The sequence below is a fragment of the Chrysochloris asiatica genome, unplaced genomic scaffold (assembly GCF_000296735.1).
Source record: "Chrysochloris asiatica unplaced genomic scaffold, ChrAsi1.0 scaffold00080, whole genome shotgun sequence".
In the NCBI taxonomy this organism is placed as follows: domain Eukaryota; kingdom Metazoa; phylum Chordata; class Mammalia; order Afrosoricida; family Chrysochloridae; genus Chrysochloris; species Chrysochloris asiatica.
Genome location: NW_006408598.1, coordinates 7,803,879 through 7,825,438, shown reverse-complemented (window position 1 = coordinate 7,825,438; position 21,560 = coordinate 7,803,879). Strand labels below are relative to the sequence as shown.

General features: G+C 39.4%; 1 protein-coding gene across 4 annotated transcripts in view; it reads left to right on the top strand.

Moving 5' to 3' along the window:
- MITF (microphthalmia-associated transcription factor) overlaps nt 1–21,560 on the top strand; it is a 336,908-nt gene that overhangs the window by 201,319 nt on the left and 114,029 nt on the right. For all 4 annotated transcript variants that reach the window (XM_006865629.1, XM_006865628.1, XM_006865627.1 and 1 more), the window contains exon 2: nt 8,529–8,778. In XM_006865629.1, coding sequence (XP_006865691.1) covers nt 8,581–8,778 — 198 coding nt within the window. In that variant the 5' untranslated portion in view covers nt 8,529–8,580. The remainder of the gene's footprint in view (nt 1–8,528; nt 8,779–21,560) is intronic.

Below are 21,560 nucleotides of genomic sequence, written 5' to 3'. Positions count from 1 at the left end.
GTCCTTTGGGGCTAAGTCTCACTGCATATAAGTCTATAATCCCATAAGGTTTTTTGTTTTAAAGGGAAATTGGCTCTCCCTTTGTTTATTAAAGACCCCAGTGGTCCAGAGTGGAAGAGCAATAGAGTTCTCGGAGGCATCTGCTTCCACCTCCTTCCTCCCTCCTCCTGGCTTCATTACCCCTTCCAGCAGCACTTTATCCTTTCACTTGGGATACTGTGTAGGGCTTACTGCATCTCCCCTACTCCTGTGGTGTGCACTGACCAGCCCAGGAATAATTCAGGGTTCCAAACAGCAGCTGCGACATGATCAGAAAGTGGTTCCATGACAGACTGGTAACAGTCAGGGCTGCCACTGCCAGCCACTGTCCTGGCATTGATGCTTCCCACTGCATACTAGCACGCTGGTGTCTTGTGCGCTGCAGTCCCCTGGATCCAAGTCTCGGACTTTGTCCTGTGGGCTTCCATAAGGTTTTGATATAATAGACTTTATAGAAAGTTAACTACGATTACATGAGGGCTGCCTGTATGTAATAAGATGTTCCCACAAGGTCTGGATCATACCGTGTCCTGTTGCACAGAATGTATCATGGATGCCAGTTGGCTCTGGTTTGTGCTGGTATTTGTGTGTTTTTATTTCCCAACTCCTGCTAAAGTGATATGTGCACTTGGACACTCTTTTCATAGGCTCTTAAGAATATCTTTTTGCTGTCAAAACAAATTGGATGGCATATTCTATAGATTAAACCTACAAGTGCCTTTTCATAATCATAAAATATTTGTATTGTAACCATGAAGATCCATGGGTTGTTTCTGGATAGGTGTTTTTATTTTTATTTCTAAATTTAATTATTTTTTGTAGTTGAGAACGTACACAGCAAAACATACACCAATTCCATGGTTTCCACATCTGCATTCCTTTGCTCCCAGCATGTTGAATTCACAGACTCTGGAAGTGATGTCAGTTTCCTCAGACAGGGAACAAGTGTTTTGGCCTTGTTGTCGTTAAGTGTTGTTGAGTTGGTTCCTACTCATAGCAACCCTGTATAGGCGTTCCGAGGAACAGCTGGTAGGTTTGAAAATGTTAGTTTATGGTTAGCAGTCAAGTGCTTATCATACGTTGCCACAAAGCAGAGTTGTGTGTTCATGACACACCTTTAAAAAAGCACCGTACAAGTATATATGTAAATTAAAATCTAATTAGTTCTATCCGCCCTAGGAAATAGATGGGTGATCTTGGGCATTTGGTTTTCAAATCTGGCAAGGCATCAGCATTAGTTGCAAAGTTTTTATAGATACATTGATTTCTGGGTCTTAAAAAAAACCCAAACCAGAAAGCTAAAGTAAACTCACTGTCATCTCATCAATTCTGACTCATCAACCTTATGTTGTTATAGTTAAAGTGCTGTCAAGTTGATTCTGACCCACAGCAACCTTGTATAGGGTTGTCTGAGTTTGCCTGGTGGGTTGCAGCCTTGTAGTACTTGGTAAAACAAACCCACAACTTTTCCAAGATTGTAATCAAGGGCAGTTTGAACCATAAGGTTGGGGGTTCAAGCCCACCAGCTGCTCTTTGGAAACACTCTGTACAGGGTCACTAAGAGTCAGAATCGACTCGACGGCACTTAACAACAACAACAACAACAACCTTTATGGAAGGAAGCTGACACATCATTCGGCCACAGAAGAGCTGGTAGGTTCAAATGACAAATTTCCAGTCATCAGCCAATCACTTTACCACTGTGATACCCAGGCTCCTTTCCAACATCTTAGGAGTCCTCATGTGGCGCTGTTGGATAAGTATTGGACAACCACATGCAAGGTTGGTGGTTCAAACCCACCAGTCACTTCTCAGAAACCTTATACACAATTGCTATGAGCCAGAACCATTTCCACGGCTCTTAACAACAACAACTAATTATATTGAAGTCAAAATTTCTAGACATGGAAATAAGCAAAATTCTTAGCTGAGTCTGGTGCATCCTACCTAGTGCCTTTTGCATTTAGCAAGCCCTGTAGCTGAACCTCACTCTGTGACGTAGTTTTCTCACCTATCCGTTAGGTTGATACACTTTTTATTTTTTAGCTTTTTATTGTGAATTGGTTGAAGGTTTACAGAGCAGATCGGTTTCTAATTCAACAATTGATACACATTTTGTTTTATGTCATTGTTTGCAAACCCCACAGTGTACCCCTCACTTCTGCCCTCTGTTTCCTGCTTTCATTACGTCTACTTTCCTAACACTTCTGAACTTCATCTTGTCAGTGCTGCTGGATTGATTTCAAATGGTTGTGTGAATGAGGTTAGCATGCTTTACTACCCCTATATCATCGCTTATATGTATGTGAACATCGGATAATCTTTAGTTAGATTACACTATTGCTGTTGTGTTGAGTGCTGTCGAGTCGGTTCCGACCCATAGTGACTCTGTATAGGGTTTCTGAGGAGCAACTGGTGAGCTTGAACCATTGACCTTGTAATTCAAACCAAGTTTGCAGTCCAGCACGTTAACCACAGTGCAATGCCAGGACCCCAGTGCAAACATGCAAAGGTTTGAGGTCTATCAGTGGACTGATTTCTGTGTAGATTATTGCTCTTACGTTATGGCTCATGATAGAACTGCAGGGTAAATTATTTTCTCTCTCTATGTGTCAGGTTCTCTGCATTAGATTGGAATTGCTTGAACCTTGTTAGATCTGCTGAGTTTCAAACTTGCGTAGTAAGCTTATACAAAAATGGTTTCCTCTTCTGAAACAGGAATGATATGCTCAAGATTTATTATGATTATTTTTTAACTCTGTTTTTTAAAGCTCTGTTCTAGTTCTTGGACTATGCTCTAGTTATTATGCTAAGCGATTTACATATTTTGAAAACTAATGTTTACCACAGAATTGGGAGGTAGATTATAAATAAAAACAGCAACTGGTTTGTTTATTGTTTTTTTGTTTGTTTTTTTTTTCATATATATATTCTCCTAGAGTCCTCTTGTAGTGCTGTGGGTTAATGTGCTGAACTGCAAAGTCGGCGGTTCAAGCTCACCAGCCATTCCTTGGAAATCCTATACGGGTCACTATGAGCTGGAACCAACTCAATGGCTCTTAACAACAGCAACAAAATACATTCTCTTGGTATGGCACCGAAGGATAAGTATTGGACTGCTAAGTACAAAGTTGCAGTTCAAACCGAGCAGCTCCTCGAAAACCTTATACAGGGTGGCTATGAGTTGGAATTGACTTAATAGCACTCAAGAACAACATACACATATATACATGTGGTGGTGGTTGTGTGCTGTGGAGAGGGTTCCGACTCATAGCGACCTTGTATAGGGTGTCTGAAGCTGTAAACCTCTTCTTTCTTCCATGGAGTGACTGATGGATTTGATACTGACATTGTGTTAGCCAGGCCAACACATAACCCACTATACTACCAGGGATGTATACATATATATGTTGGCATTGAGAGCTGTTGTGTCGGTTTTGATTCATAGGAACCCTGCATAGGGTTTCTGAGGAGTGGCTGGTGAACTTGCAGTTGAGGGCTCATCCTACAGTGCCACACCGGGACTCCATTTTACATAGATCTCGGAAACTGACTTGGCCCAGGTCCCAGGTTAGTAAGTGGTGGAGCTGGGCTCTGTCATAGTTCCTTTAGTTTAGAATGTAACTGTCATTTGGTGACCAGCGCCCTTTCTTGGTTGGCTGTTATATTAACACTAAAGAATCCTTCCTGTGACCTGGTAAAGGGGTGTTGGTACCAGGGTCAAAAGTGAGTGGTGATCAGAAAGATGCTGTAGATAATAATGAACAGTTTCATGGATATAGAGGAAGCCTGTGAGAGCTGCCTTCTCTGACCGGCCCTGGCTTTTACAGGTTTTACTGTATCTTGAAGTAGGGCAAAGGCGATGGAATAAAATATTGGAATATAGAACTATACCTGGTAATTCAGAGCATGTGCTCATAATATCTATATATTCCCATTGAATGGGGAAGGCTTTGAAGATGAGTGGAAAATGTGTAGTGACTACCCATATACTGTGTTCCAGCCACTGTGCCACACACTAACTTAAGTTAGTTCACAGTGTTGTCTCCTGTTGTTAAGTGCCACTGGGTTGCTTTTGACTCACGTTGTTGTTGTTGTTAGGTGTCATTGAGTCACTTCTGACGACCGTGATCACAACAGAACCAACACTGCTGGGTTCTCTATTCTCCTCACAGCTGTTACTCTGGAGCCTTTGCTGCGGACGCTGCGTCTGTCCATCTCATTGGACAGTGTCTTCTCTTCCACTGAGCCTCCACTTTAACCAAGTATGAGATCCTTTAGGGACTGGTCCCTCTTGATAAAATGTTTGAAGTATGAGACATCAAGTCTCATCATCCTGGTTTCTAAGGAGCGTTCTGGCTGCACTTCTCCAAAGGCATCCTTCAAATGCATCAATTCTTCTAAGGTCTTCCTTATTCGTGGTCAAAGTTTCACGTGCATAGGTGACTGAAAATAACAAGACTTAGACGTCGACTCATAACGACCCTGTATAGGGTTTTTGAGGAATGACTGGTGTGATTGACCCACTGACCTTGTGATTAGTTGTCTAGTGCTTATCCCACTGTGCCACATTAGGTCTCCTAGTTTACATTGGCTCTTTCAGTCCCTGCGATGGGGAAGTGGGTTTGCCGAAGCTCAGAGAGGTTAAATTGCTTTGGTTAGAGATCATGCTGCTCAGCAGTGCTTGAGGTCAACCTTGGATCTATCCAGTTGGTGGTATCCCCTTCGGGTCACCATGGAGTGATTCTGGCTTCCAAGGGAGTTGTGTGTTTGGCTTCTGCAATCCCAGTAAGTTCTAATAACACATTTGCTTCTTCTTGAGTGGGTTTTTAGCAGGTGATTTCTTATGGTCACGTGGAACTGGATAAAGGTCATATAATCTAGATGATTGACTTAATTTTAAGATATTTCAGAAGAATTATGTGATCAGAGCTTTAAGCTCTTTGTGATGAAGAACCCAGGTATTCCCAGCACCTAGAAAAGAGGAAACACTCTGTGTTTGTTAGATAAATGACCTGTGAGTAATCTGATTAAAAGGAATCAGAGTCATGAAATTAGGATTATCTAATTAGGAGAAGATTGAGTTTAAGTGCCCAGGATGAGTTCATTTAGCTGTTAGAATTAAATACATTTGGACAACTCTCCTTGCACATCATTAGTGGCCGGGACATCTAGTTCCCATTTAAAAAAGAAAAAAGAAAAAAATTGTAGCTAACTATAATGTTTTCACAGGGACCTGGATTTTGAGGTCAAAACAAGCTGATTTGTCCTGTTAACATTGTGAAGTGCAGACATCTTCACCCTTAGTTTTCTATGAGGTGATAATTGTAGATTTAATTATTTCTAAGTGTACAGAAAGGACGTTTAAAAGATTGAAGGCAAAATTGAGAATCTAGGAGTCATCTTTTAACAATGTGGGACTATCCCACAGGGAGTATTTGCAATGAAGTGATTACAACCCTTCCTTTGCATATTAAAAATAAAAAGATTAAAGAAAAACAATGTTGGTTAGCTGAGGTTTGCTAGATTTCCTTCAGTGGGATTTCAATTTATTTATACTGGTATCTTTTCTGTTGGAATTTTCCGATGGCTATTTCAGAACACGTGTTAAATGATATTGTTGTGGATAACTAGTATGGTTGTGGATAACTAGTAATTTTAATTTAAGATGTCTCAAGAATGCTTTACTATTAATTGAAAGGATCCCCCCCCATCCCCCCAACCAGTATCACAGCCAATTACTTGTCTGGAGCAGCCAATTAGTGCAATTATTCCACAGCTGCGTTTGCCAATGCACAAAGCTCTCCTCCTGTTTTTATCAAAAGGATCAGGCTCCCTGGGAATGTTTTAACCTGACAGATTTTGAATAGTAAGGCAGTCGATTGATTTATTTATGTTCCAATAGTCCTCCCTCCTGCTCCCACCCCCCCTGCTCCCCCCCCCACACACACACACTCTTTGACAACATACTCAAAAGTGGGAAAATGTGTTTTCTTTTGATGCTCTTTTTAGTAGCAGCCAGCAAACTTACTAAGGGAGTAGATTAGTTTGAGTCAAGGCTAAGTATTCTTATTGTGTGATTGAGTGTATGATAAGAAAATATTAAGCAGGGTATTATTGTCATTCAAAGGAGCTCTGGTAGCGTAGTGGTTATGAATCGGGCTACTAACCTCAAGGTCGGCAGTTCGAAACTATCAGTGCTTCTGCGGGAGAAAGATGAGGCTTTCTGCTCCCGTAAAGATTTACAGCCTCGGAAACCCTGTGTGCAGGGTCACTATGAGTCGGAACCGACTCCACGGCACATAACAACAACAACGACATTTACTGAGATAGTACTGCGTATTGTATTAGTGTTACTGTGTGATTTGTTTGTTTGATCCTTGTGAAGTTCCTAAGAGGTGGTGGTGGTGGTGGTTATGTGCTGTGGAGTTGGTTCTGACTCATAGCGACCCTGTACAGGGTTTCCGAGACTGTAAATCTTTATAGGAGCAGAACGGCTCATCTTTCTCCTGTGGGACAGCTGGGAGTTTCGTGCTGTATAATATAAATGATGCAGTACTTTTTTTTTTTTTTAAATATCTCACTTTTTGAATCAGTTAGTGGGTACAAACTGTTGTTAATGACGTGTATATTGATGTCAATATCGTGGTTGTGATAGTGAAAATAATTTTGCATATATGATTGGTGGAAATTGATTAAAGAGCACATGGGATCTCTGTGTGTTCCGGCTTAAAAACAACCACATGAGAATCTGTAATTATATCTAAATTAAAGACGTTTAAGGAAAAGCAAACTATTGTTATTCCTCTTGGGGAAATTGGGAAAAGAGTGCATGGGACCTCTCTCTGTTACCTGTAACCGAATATAGATCTACAATTATGTCGAAAAGTAGGAAGGAAAAAAATACCACAACAATTTGTTATCCCTTGTATAGAATCACTGAGACAGAGTTGAATATATTGACAACATAAAGTTGGCAGGAAAAGCCATCAAAAACCGCATTTAGGAATATAAGGGTGACTTTCCTTGTTAACTCATTACCGGTGTTTATGTCAGAGTCCTTGGGTTACCAGTTATGAAGTGCTGAACACCTACTCAAAAGGGTGGAGATTAAACCCCACCCAGAGCAGCCTCAGAAGACAGCCCTGGTGGTCTGTTTTTGAAAGGTCACAGTCTTGAAAACCCAGTGGAGCAGTTACACCTGGATTTGCCATGAGTTGTACTTGGCTCAATGACACTGAAAGGAGCTCTGGTAGCGTAGTGGTTATGAATCGGGCTGTGAATCACAAGGTCATCAGTTCGAAACTACCAGCTGTTGTGTGGGAGAAATATGAGGCTTTTTGCTCCCGTAAAGATTTACAGCCTCAGAAACCCTGTACAGGGTCGCTATGAGTTGGAAGCAACTCCACAGCACATGACAACAACAATGACACTGAACCACAAAGGCATTCTGGTATTTCACAGCATTTGGAGGTAGAGCAGGTATCAGAAGACCATCTCGAGTAGGGCTCATACGGAACTTGCAGAACATATTTTTGTTGTTGTTGTTAAGTATAGTGGAGCCACTGCTGACTTACAGAGACCCTGTACAGGGTTTCCAGGGAGCAGCTGGTAGGTTTGCATCGACAACCTTGTCGTTAGCATTCCAGTGGTTTTCCTACAGCAGGATGTAGTAAAATCTATTCCAACTGAATCACAAGAAATCACAGTTCAGAGAAAACCAAGCATAACACAATGACATCATCTAGCCCTCTTGTCTCCTCTTCCTGAAGACTTAGATTGAATTCAGTTGTTAACTTTTTGCTCTCAATACTCCTTTAATGCATGATTTTTATTCCTCTTACCTTGGGTAATTTTCTCTATACCAACTTCACTTTTATTTAAACTTCTTCTTGCTTCTAAACATCTTAAATATCTCCAAGGGATTTTGGTAATTGAAGCAATATTTACTTGGCTAGGTTCCTTTATAAAAGAAAGTAAATCAAGTAATTAATTAAAATTTGTTTGTTGTTGTGATGAGAATAATATAATATATAACGTGACAAAATATTAACCATGTTAACATGTAGAAGTCACTGACATTGATTACATTCTTCATCTTGGACAACCATTCTTATTTCTCCAAATTAACATCAAGTAATTTATTTTTAAACGTGGAAATCTGGGTGCCATTAAGACACGTTGCTACTTGGCGCTACATATGGTGGCGCTATATTTGGTGGTGATGAGTAGTGTTCAGAGAAAATAATTAAGCCACATGATAAAAAAAAATGCCTAAATGTAATCAAGCTGGCTTATTTTAATTCAACTACTAATGACTTAAATCCTGTCAGCCTCTTGATTTTCAATTATGTGGAGTACTGTTCTGAGACTTGATTATATTTGCACAGGCTCATTTCATAGTTTGGTGCAATTTAGGATACCCCAAGATGCAGACGAAATGTCTCATTAGGAAATTTAACGTTGTGTGTCTTTTGGTTTTCCCACAGCAGTTCTGCAGAGCATCCTGGGGCCTCCAAGCCTCCGATAAGCTCCTCCAGCATGACATCACGCATCTTGCTACGCCAGCAACTCATGCGTGAGCAGATGGAGGAGCAGGAGCGCAGGGAGCAGCAGCAGAAACTGCAAGTAGCCCAGTTCATGCAACAGAGAGTGCCCGTGAGTCAGACACCAGCTATAAACGTCAGTGTGCCTAGCACCCTGCCCTCTCCCACTCAGGTGCCGATGGAAGTCCTTAAGGTACGTAAGTGTTGCTCTTGTCAGTTGAACTCAAGCCTGCCTTCCCAAACACTTCCCTTTATCTGGGTGTTTTATTTATCTAGTAATGCAGTGGCTGAAGCACTTCATTGACAACCAAGAGGTTGATGGTTCGAACCCACCAACCGCTCTGTAGGAGGACGATATGGCGCTCTGCTTCTGTAAAGATTACAAACTTGAAAACCCTATGGGGCAATTCTAAAATCTGTCCTATAGGGTCAATGCGTCAAAGTCATCTCCATGTAGTGTGTTTTGTTTTGTTTGGGGTTTATTTATCTGATTATGTATATGATGTGTGGACTCGTCTGAAACAAAGTTGTAAAGGCCAACTTCATTGATGTATAAGTGCATTTGCCTTTGTTTTGTCTTTGAAGAAGAATGTAAATTAAGTGTTAAGTTCAATAGTAACCCTGAATAAATGGCAGGAGAGTATTAATGTTCTATTAAAAATCTCAGGTAGAAATAGATATATGCTGCAAGGACATCTTTCCATTCTTCTTTGGGGATATTTTTAAAAATGCCAAAGTTATCTGAAACTGACGTCTTCCAGTACTTGTATATTTTTCTTTCTAAATATATTCCATGACAGTTTTTTAACTTTTCATTAGTACATCCTGGGTATAGAATCTTAACTCTTTCAGAAAGTCTTTAAGTAGAGAAGAGCTTCCTGCTTAAATAACCAGCCAGCGTAATCCTGAAGCTGAATTGCCTTATAAAGGTCTTTGATTTTGTGCTGGGGGAGGAACTGCAGGAACTTGTTATAGCATCTTTCTGTCAGCGACATATAGCTTGCTAATTACTGTATAAACTACAACGAGTCTAAGAAAAGTATCACATCTCACACTTTTGTCCTCCAGCATTATATATAGAGATAATCCTTGTTTAAAGATAAACAGTCTAGCTCTTTAAAATATAACTGATGCAAAGACATTAAAAGGAAAGAAAGGGAAGGGCTTTGCTTGTGTTTGTGTGTGTGTGTGTTTGTATTTAATAATGCCATTCACCTAATTGATACGTTCTGAAGAGTCCCAAGTGATACTGTTCATTAAAGCCTGTGAACTTTACACTCCAGTGATTCATTGTTGGCCCTAATGTTCCTTCCTGTGCACAGAAAACATTTCCCTCCATCTAAAGTTTATTGTTTAAACAAATAGGATGATGGTCAGCTATACCAGGAAGTCAGAAAAAGGTTATTTAAAAACAAATTGGAAGTTAATTAATTTCTTCTTTGCAAAGACTTTAAAAATGTAATGATAAATAATGAAACTCTGATAGAAAAACCAGCTGAAAATCTTTTTAGGACGGAAAAGATTTCAGATAAACTTTGCTTATATTTGTTTGAAGTTTTGGATATTGCCACAATGAATGTATTTTTTTTTTAAGTTTTTATTGTGATTTGAGTGATATTTTACATGGGGGAATATCAGTTTTACACTCATTGTTTCACTGCAGTGATAAGAATCAATATATATATTTTACTCTTCGCTCTCCCTGCTTATACAATGAATCTTACATAGATTGTAGGCTGCACATGGATTCGTAGAATTTATAGATCATACGTTGATTTTTTTTGTTCTGCTGAGGTGAAAATTGATGATTTGAGTTGTCTGCTGTTCATAGGAAATCATGTTTGTTTTATCTACATCCCAAATTGTTTAGCGGTGTATACATTAAATAATAATAAGATATAGAGAAATATGTCTATTCTATTCATGACCATGGTGAATATTTTACATCAGAAGGAAATCTGTTACATGAGATGACATGGATTTGCTCTAATGATGTTTTAGGTAGTATATGAATTACATTAAAACATATTAATTAAATACAATGTTCATATAAAGTCAGTTGCATTCTGTGGTGGGAAAATTGCCCAGAATAAATGTGTTGCAACCTTATTTATATATCATCTTAAAAATGTACAACTTTTCTAAATGCTTTAGTACTTTTGTTGTTGTTAAGTGCTGTTGAGTCAGCGCTGATTAATAACGACCCATGTATAGGATTTCCAAGGAGTGACTGGTGCATTTGATCTGCTGACCTTGTGGTTAGCAGTCCAGTGCTTGTTTTGCAGTGCCATGCCAGGACTCCTTTCAGTACTTCGTATATGTTATTTTGAAACTGATTAAAATTGAAATTTGCATTAAACTGTTAGAGTGATCACCTCACTTTTCTGTGTGTTTCTTTGTCCTGGAAACATTGGCTTGTGCTATAATCCCCGTGTTAGGTATGCCAGAAAAGTATCAACAGTTGAAGCCCAAATTATTTGAACTGTATGACATAGTTTGACTATAAATAAGCAATTGGTAAATACTTCATGCTAAATATACTCTAGCTCTTGCATTTTTTTTAATTCAGTTGTTCAAATGTGAAGGGTATCATATTAAGAGTTCAGAAAACAGTTGTTGGGATTATAACATACATAGTTTAGATCAATATTTAGTCATATTTTAGTACCTTCCAATGAAGGACCAGATTAAAATATATACTTTTACCTCAGGTGGTGTTCTAAGCGATTATGATTATCATAAAAGTCATCGCTTCAGGTAACTAATAGTTTACCTAAAAAATATATATAATAATAATAATAGTTCACCTAGTTTCAGAAATGTTATGTAAATATACTGACCACGTGAAAATACTTTTATAAAATGTGACTTGTAAAAAACAAAGAAGAGATAGCAATGGCATTAGTTAGTCCTTTTCCTTTTACAGTTTTGAGTCAGAAACACAATTTATTGTTGTTGTTAAGTGCTTAGTCTTGAACCAGTGTAAAATGAATATAAATTTCCAAGGCAGGTGTAATCCGTGATCTTAATACAGATGATATGAATACAGATGATATGAATGAAATATTTTTGTGATTCTTCATTTAAATGTTTAAAATTTAAATTGTTAAAAAGGACCATAACTCAAATTTCGTCTTCTCTTAGTGGCGGCAGATGTAAATAACTACCTATGACGGCATGTGCTCGAGTGAGTTTTTGTTAAACGCCATTGAGTCAGTTCCGACTCACAGTGGCCTTGTAAATGGTTTCTGAGAAGTTGCTCGTGGGTTTGAACTGCCAACCTTGTGCTCGGCACTCTAATGTTTATCCTACAGCGCTGTTTCCAAATTAGTTGCAAGAAATGGTGAAAGAAATACAAATATCATCCTATAGTTTTCACCTACACACTAACTCAGGGGATTCAAAGGTGGGCTTTGAAATGCTATATTCGTATTAACCTAGTGTTCTTTGGCAGTATTTTACTTAAAATATCTTAGGAAGCTCTACAAAACATGTTTAAAAATTGTTGGCCTTTTCTGGCAAAACTAATGAAAAGCCCCAAGGACTAATGCTTAGAGTTTGGTGCTGCCGTTGAGTAAATATCCAGTTCTTGTCACTCTGTAGGACACAGTAGAACTACTCCTTTGAGCTTCTGAGAAACTTTCTATCTTTATGGGAGCAGTGAGCCACAAGTTTTCCCGGCAGACGGACTTGAACTGCCAGCCTTGCAGTGAGAAGCTCAGCTCCTAACCTTGTGCGCCACTAGAGTTCCTGGAATTGGTTTGAAAACCTGAGTCATTCATCCCTCACATAGCCATCATTCAGTTTATAGGTTCATGAAACTTACATTATTAGCCTATGGTTCCTGTATTGATTTTTTTCACTTGTGGATTTATTTCTATTACTGATATTCATATTGGGTGACATGGAATGATTTATCTTTTGAACTGCAAGGTCGGCAGTTCAAACTCACCAGCCACCCTCAGAAACTCTATACAAGGTCTCTATGAGTCGGAATGCCTTGATGGCACTTAATAACAAAAATATTTAACGATTAGAGATAGTTCTTTTTTCTTTTTCAAGAACTGTCTTATCCAGTTAGATATTAAAATTTCAGGAAGTTGCTTTGTAATAAACACGCTAACATTTTGGACTGTATAATCTATTTTTTTTTTTTTTTGTAGTAATGAACACACCCTATATTTCAAATTATGAATTAAAAAATATATATGTATTCAGAACCTTCAATGGAAGAGATTTCTTCCACATGAGTGGAAGTATGTGAGGCATACAACATAAGGTTTGGAAATGGATTGATCTCATTTCAAACAAATGCCGAGTAACCAGGAATAGACCTTACGCTCATGTGTCAGGTGTCCTAGCTACAGTAGCTTCATGTCACCACTGCTTTGTCTTCAGGACACTGTTCCAGCATCTGTTTTCTCCTCCTTGTCTCTCTAACTCTCATTGATTTCAAGGCCTCTTGTTAACTGAACTCAGACTGGCAAGGTCACCAGGGTTTTTCTCTGCTCATCCCCAACTCGGACTTGAACATTTATAGCTTTGGAAACATTAGTTTATAGTTCAAAAACATTGATTTGTTCAGAAATGTTTAGGATATGTCTCTTTCCATCCTTCCTTTGCATTCCTGCCTTCCTTCATCCCTTCTTTCCTCTCCCTCTCTGTGTTCATTTTCTGTCTCCTCCACTATCCCTCTTTCTCTTCCCTCGTACCTTCTTCTCTGCCTTACCTCCTTCTTTTCATCTTAGAATTTAAATAAAAGCACTCTGTACTCTGTCTGGAAGAGAGTGTACATTGGATTTGTCTGTTCTGCTTAGGTCAAAGGTTGTGTGAATTTAAAAGGATGTTTGTTGTTGTTTTTGTTTCTTTAGAATTTTTATTTGAGCTAGTTTGAAGGGCATTTTTTTTCTTTGTTTTTTATTCCTAAACCATTTCAAATAATCCAAGGAACTGTACAAATTACTCTGCATTTAGAAATGATGTGTGACGTTCGTCAGATAATGAAATACATTTTGCCAAATAGAGAAATAACATTTATATTGTAAAGTAAAGTTGCTCTTGGCTTTTATTTGATGGCTGTCTCATAAACATTGCGTCTCATCAAGATCGAGATCCTAGTGAGCTGGGATGGAAGCCGTGCTTCCTTGACATCCTGGTGTATGACCAATGTTCCATGAGAGCCCACCAGTGAAGGAAAGGGTGGATGTTGAATTGTATCCTTTCTCTGTAAATTATGAAAGTTACTAGGAGTATAATTTTCAAGATGCAACTTATTTTTAAATTACAATATTGGAACATCAAACAGGAGTTAAAAGTGGGCTTGGTTTGGCAGAAGGAAATACTTTCAAACCCCACTATGCATCTAGAATTTGTTCCTATTGATTTAGCGTCGTGATGATGTAAAAGCTTAATCTTGTCAGCCAAAACAAGGCCAGGGGCAGACCTTGGAACAGACCATCAATTGCTGATGTGGGAGCCAAACTATGACCTTGAGTATATCCCACCTAAATGTAGAGACCATCTCAAGAACAGGTTTTATACTGGAGACACGAGTGATCAATTTAGTCATTAACACCAGAAGAGTTATGGGATGGCATGAAGAATATCACACATAAAGAATTTTTTCTTTTTTGGGGTTGTCTCTACTTTTGACATTGCTGCTTCAAACTCCACTCTTGCTAGACAGAGTGGGATGACTCAGTCTATTTGGGAAGCAGCCCCATCATTCTGGTTGTACAAGGGAATGTTAACTTCAGGAGCATAAACCAGCAGTACTTAGGGTTCCTGTGGGTGAGGATTTCATCGTTCCAGTTCTGGTGCAGAAGCAGCGCCCTACAGATGGTTTATATTGATCTCGTGAAATGTACACAGGCTAAGTAGCTAAATATTTCGGTAAGGATTTGCTTGTCTGTCTGTACTGTTTTTAGGGACTTGATGCTGTTGTTATTGGTTACCTTGGAGCTTGCTCTGACTGAATGTTTAAAAGAATGACATGTTCATCATCATAGATCGGCTGAAGTCCCTTGTTGTAGCCGCTGTGTATTTTCATTGCCTTCTGACATAGGGGGCTCATCTTCCAGCAGTATGACAGACAATATTCTATTGTGATCCACTGATTGATTTCTGAAAACACATTGCCAGGCTTTTCTTCCTAGTCTTTTTTAGTCTTAAGTTCTCTACTGAAACCTCTCTACCATAGGTCACCCTGCTGGAATTTAAAATACTGGTAGCTTAGCTTTCAGCAAGCGTTATAGCAACATACAAACTACCACATTGTAACAAGCTGCAGACAGTGCTGATTGTGATAACTTCGTGTGTTGTTGTTAATTACCAAATTGACAGCGAGTCTTAGTAACCTCACAGATGACAGTATGAAACCGCCCAGTCTTGTGCCATCTGCAGGGCGTTTTAAATGTTTGACTCCCATTCCGTAGTAATTATATGCTGCAGAAGAAAGTCATCTTTGCTTAAAATTTAAGGTCTTGAAAGGGCAGACCCACAAGAAACAACTGTCTAAAACAAAATCTTCAACCTTTACTTGCACAACTAAGCGTATGAATTAGTTCCACATTCTAGAACAGCAACAGAAAGAGTATCATCTTTAATCACATTTTAATCACATGGTAATAAAGGAGCTCTGGCAGCATAGTGGTTACGAATCGGGCTGCGAACCTTAAGGTCAGTGGTTCGAAACTACCAGCCGCTCTGCGGGAGAAAGAGGAGGCTTTCTACTCCCGTAAAGATTTACACCCTCGGAAACCCTGTACAGGGTCGCTATGGGTCGGAACCGACTCATCGGCACTTAACAACAATATTGGCGCAGTGTGAAAATGATTTCTCTCCACAGGACCACAGACCATTTTGATGTGTTAATGAGTATAATGGAGTCCTGGTGTGGTGCTGCAAGATAAACACTGAACTGCTGTTCAAACCCACCAGCTGCTCCTTTGAAACCCTTTTCAGTATTGCTATGAGACAGAACCAACTTAAAGGCCCTAAACAACAATGACAGTGATAGGTATAGTACAGTCTGGGTGGGTTGATTTCATCAGGCTGTGGCTAGGACCAGCTGCAGTCAGTGGAAACCTGCACCATGCACATGTTTGGAAGACACACCTCCCCTTTGAATACGAGGATCGTTGAGCATTTTCTGTAGGAACAGTGTTGGCAGTCTTTGTGGATTTCCCTGAGAGGAGCCAATTCTCCTTTTCTGGAGGCCTTGCTAATATATGCACTCTTCTGTTATTTATATACTTCTACTGGAGGTGGCACAGAGCTCTGGTAGTATAGTGGTTACGAATTGGGCTGCTAACCTCAGGGTCAGCAGTTCGAAACTACCAGCTGTCCCACAGGAGAAAGATGAGGCTTTCTGCACCCATAAAGGTTTACAGCCGTGGAAATCCTGTACAGGATCACTATGAGTCAGAGCCGACTTCATGGCACCTAACCACCAGCATAGGGGTGAGGGAGAAGTGATTAGGATAGAAAGGTGTACAAGAATTCTTTGGGGAAGGGGAGTGGTGATAATACAAAATAAGGCTGAGAAACAGTCTTGTAGACAAATCAGGATCTTTCCCCATATCTCCTTTTATGTTGTGCATAAAGAACATTAACCATGGACCCTCTATATTTAGTTCTGCATTTCCTATGGGTCAGCTGTTAATTTGAGCGGTTGTCATGTGCCAGCAGTGGGGTGAGGGCTTCGCTGGTACTGACTGAATGAATCTCACAGTGGGCCTGTGAGAGAGCTCTTATTTGCTTCTCTATTTCACAGATGGGGGAGTGCGTGTGGCTCTGTAAGATAAGCATTGGACTGTGAAGCACAATGTTGGCAGTTCAAGCCCACTAACCGCTCCGCAGGAGAAAGATGAGTCTTTCTGCTCCCACAAAGATTTACAGCATGGGAAACTCTATACAGGGTGGCTGTGACCTCAAAGGCACTTGACAATAACAGCATTTTACATATGAAGGACCTAAGATTAAGAAGTTAAGTGACTCACATTAAATCACACTGTATGGGAGGCAGTCAGGGCTTGAACCCGCCCAGATTCCAGGATCCACCATGTGGTGAAGGAAAAACAAAGGGCAATGTAGTCTGGGGGTGACAGTAAATGTTTATTACTTCAAGCAATAGCTTACATTTTTTAGCAATAAGTGGTGTAAATACGGTACTGCCTAAAGCATCCAGCTGCTCCGTGGGAGAAAGATGAGGCTTTCTGCTCCCGTAAAGATTTACAGCCTCGGAAACCCTGTATAGGGTCACTATGGGTTGGAACCGACTCGACGGCACTTAACAACAACAACAACAACAACAACAAAGCAACTTGGAGGAGCCCTGGTGTGGCGCTGTGGGTTAATGCGCCAGACTGCAAAGTCATTTGAACTGCAAGGTTGGTGGTTCAAGCTCACCAGCTGCTCCCCGGAAACCCTTTACAGGGTCGCTATGGGTCAGAACCATCTCAAAGGCATATAACAACAACAACAAAGCAACCTGGGAAAAGTAAGACAAGAGTAATGATCATGGATGTTAATTATTATTTTTTTTTCATGGATGTTAATTATTGGGTGTATCAGATGGAAGGCTGAATGCGTCATACCCTTTAGCTCATCTAATGCCTCTGTGATTGTAGATCAACCCATTTTCCAGATGGGGAAACTGAGTCATAGATTGCCTCTAGTCCTGGCACTTAGGTCCCACCCCTATGTTGTTGTCCTCTAACCACATTCCTTGTTGCTTCCTGTATTTGGTATGGAGCTTCAGGACATGCCTCAACCTTTCTAAAGAGTCACCCGCAGCAGACTATGTTAGTGGGAAGTCCAAGACGATCTTAACTGAGTATTTGAAATCAGTGGCATTGTCCTTCCATATTGAATAAGTACACGTATCCTCAGGGGTCTCACAGTATGGCCCATGGAAGACCTGGCTTCATTGTATAAAAAGTCTGCATGGGGTAGATTGATCCTGCTGATAGTTTATGGTTGACTTGTTGTAGTTAGGACTGGATGGAGCTTTGGGACAGTGGGTCAGTGCTAGGCTGCTAACTGAAAGGTAGGTGGTTTGAACCCAGCAGCCGATCTTTGAAGGAGAAAGATACAGCATTTTGTTTCCGTAAAGGTTACAGCCTTGGAAACGGTGCCGTGGGGCAGTTCTTTAGGGTCAATTGAGTCTAAATTGACTTGAAAGTACGTAACAACATGATCATGGGTCAGAGATCACTAAAGTCAAAGATTCTAGAATAATGTTTATTATAGAATCATAATGAAAATCACTTATATTTTAAGGATACTGTTGGCTCAGTCATTGACAATTCATATACGAGGGTGCTTCAAAACATAGCTAGGAAAAAGAAAACAATTAGAATTAAAAGATAACTTAAAATTTGATTTACTAAGTTCATAGCATTAAAAGATAATTGAATTTTTCCATGAACTTTTTTGAAGCTCCTCGCATAGTTTTGAGGTGTGCGTATTTGGATGTTGTGTTTCTATTGTTTTCAGTTATTTATTAAATACCAATTTAATAGACAAACATGTCTTTTAATTATGCGTTTTCTCTTGAAATTAGGTGGCTTTCTTTAGCTTTTCTCCCCACAAAGCGTACTCTATGCTCTGTTATTTCTTTTGTTATGTTTAAACACTTAAAACTGAAATTGCACAAATTTTAGGGTTTTTAAAATTTTTTTTATTTTAAATGGACATTGACAATTTATAAATGTTATATTCCTCTGTGAAAATGTAATAAAGCTCCTTCTCAGTGTCACCTACACAAGTATAACAATTTAAGAAAGGATTTTGATTTAGAAGGCCATTCCTGATAGGTATGTTCTTTAAAACAAGTGTGATATGTGGACATAGGTAAGCAAAATCTAATTTTAACATTGTCCTACTAAAATAAATGGGTGGGGTTTGTATTTCGAACATGTGGGTCGGTACCGTGGTTTTGCTCAAGGTTGTTTGTAGCTGCAGTAACTACGAGAATGCTGGCTCTTGCCCTGAATGTGTCTCTTTTTATTGACTTCTTTGAGTATCAGCCTGAACTTGAAGGGAAATTTAGCTCCTAGCAGTATGTTAATCTTGCAGATCTTATTTATAAAGTCAGATGCTTTTACTTATTATTGTATAACTTTGATAAAATGAGGTGAATTAAAAAACTGGAGCATGCAAAGTTGAGGCTGTTATTTAAAGAAGAGAATGAGCCTAGGGAAGGAATTGTTTTAGTAACTTTTTTAAAAGTTAGAGAATGTTCTAGAAAAGGATCTAGGTGACTTTAGAGGAAACTTTTCCTAATAGCTCCTCTGAAATGGGTCTTGGATTGAAGGTTGGTATTGGAATTAGAAGTATGCTCTTATTAGTATACCTACTCCTTCCTGTCTCATCTGACATTTGTTGGTGGTGGTGTTAGATGCCATCGAGTTGGTACCGATTCGTAGCGCCCCTATGCACAACAGAAGGAAACACTACCCAATCCTGGGCTAACCGCACAGTTACAATAGTGAAAAAAGATTATAAAGAATTATTTTGAACTTTCAGAATATGCACCTGGCAGTAACAAATGCTGAGGTGTGAGGTAAATGTAATTCTGGCTGCATGGTTAAGTTTATGTGTCACCTTGCCTGGGCCATGACCTTCAACATTACATATTGACAACTGTGTAATGATGTAATTTGGCAGTTATGTCACGATAAATTTCATGGCCGTGTCATCCTCCACTTCTTTAAAGTGTTAAGATTTTACATAACAACCTGGTCTTGGGCATCAACCATGTTGGTAAGTGAGGAGTGGGTGTGTTATTTTTACTGAGAGTGTGTGTGCCAGTGACCCTGCAGAGCGCTTCCAAGGAATGCTTGGTGAGTTTGAACCACCAACCTTGGTGGCTTATCCTACAGCGCCACTCCAGGACTGCAAGGGAGCTTATGCATAGGTCTTTATGTAATTAAAGTGGATGTCGTAATGACTTTTATTTGCATTTTGGAAAAGTTCTGTTCTCTCACAGAACTTTTTTTTGAGAAGCACAATTTCTCTGTTGGGTGAGGATTATATAGTGGTGTTCTCTAGAGGAAAGACAGCAAGATGCAAGAATTTTGAAAATGAAAATGAACAAAAGGTTTTTATTCACGGATAGTAAATAATTTTTTAAAGTAGTTAAGAGGCCTACATGTGAAAAGCAAAATTCAGATTCCTACAAACTTACCACCAGTGTTCAGCTTTAGTCTAATCTCCCTGTTAGCCCTGAGTTTTATATAATTAAAATTTAGGGGCTGGAAATTTTGTTGAGACTTAATTAGAAGTGACAAACCAGAGACATTCCTGCCAGCTAGAGAAGGCTTAAGAAATTCTTATTGGCTAAATTACAAATATGTAACATTTTTTTGTGAGCACTGCATGGTCGTTCAGACTGCCTAAAGGTGACAAGATTGGCTGTTTTTCTAGTGAAGTAGTAAAAATTAGATTAATAAGTACCAGGCAAAGAGCCCTTTCTTTTCTCCAAAGAAGTCTTACCTTGAGTAACTCTGGCAGTGGAAATCTCTGCCTTAATTAGCCACATGTTCCTTTTACCTCTTGGGAAATAAGTGCTGCATAAAATTGGGGATCAAGAGAGACGCACATTGGCTTAGCACACACCGCTAAGTAATTCATCAAGGAATGTTGGTAATTAGTCCTGCGTCTTTCAACTCTTGGCTTATTTCATAAAACTGGTTGATTTAAAATAATGCCTGCTGATTTAGTACCAACACGTTTCAAAACTGAGACCGAGGCTGTAAAACAAAAGCAGTATTGTCAAGAATGGAAATGTTACCTTTTGTTTTGTTGTTGCTTTTTAATAAAATTTGAAGGACCACGTTAGTCAGTCTCCTCTGAACTTTGTTGCATTTTCTTTTACCCCATTCAGCATTTTACAGAGCTTTCCTTTGTCTGTTGATAAAGAGAAAGGGGGAAGCAAAAAAAAAAAAAAATCCAGAGTCTGGAGGTTCTGAATGTGAGGTGCTTGTCAAAGCATATTGACTCAGTGTGGTTTGATGGAATTTAATTTGAGTGCTTTGTCTGGTGAGGGAGGTTGCAGTGTTGGCCTTTGGTCTTCTTGCATGTTCAATGTTTGGTGATAGTTATGACAGCCAGGTTAATCTTAGAAGATTGAATTTATAAGAAGCACCAAACCTTATGACTTCAGCCTTGTAAGTGTTAATTTGGATGCCAAATTCCCATTAATGCCATCTGATGCACCTCATTATGCTTGAGATACGGCCATCATCAGTGCCCCTGTTGAAAATCTAGGATTAGCCTGCCTCCATTACTTAACTGGGTGACTTGGGCACATTTCCTGTTGTCTCTGTGCCTCAGTGAATAAAATGGAAATAATAGTACCTACTCTTAAATGATACAACCGTGCTTACTGAACATGAAGCAGTCTTAAACTACCTGCTGATGAAGAACAAAGGCCATAGCCTTTGGTATTGGCTGCATCTCAATGTAAATGTAAAGAAAACAAAAATCCTCACCAGTGGACCAATAAATAACATATTAGTAAATGAAGAAAACATTGAAGGTGCCAAACACTTCATTTTGCTCAGATTAAGCATCAACACCATGGGTCAATAGTCAAGAAAATAAATGACGGATTGTATTGTGCAAATCTCTGCTGCACAAGATCTCTTTAAAGTGTTGAAGAGCAAAGATGTCAGTTTAAGAACTAAGGTGCACCTGCCCCAAGCTCTGGTATTTCCATAAACTCATATGCATGCGAAAGCTGGACAGTGAATCAGGAAGACGGTAGAAAAATTGATGCACTTGAGTTATGGTGTTGGAGGAGAATATTGAAAGTATCATGGACTGCTAAAACAATAAATAGATTTGTATTGGTACAAAGAAGTGTGCAGCCAGAGAGAGTGTTCGTTGGAAGCCAGAATGGCCAGACTTCATCTGTCATACTTCGGACATATTGTCAGGAGGGACCAGCCACTGGAGAAGGGTGTCATG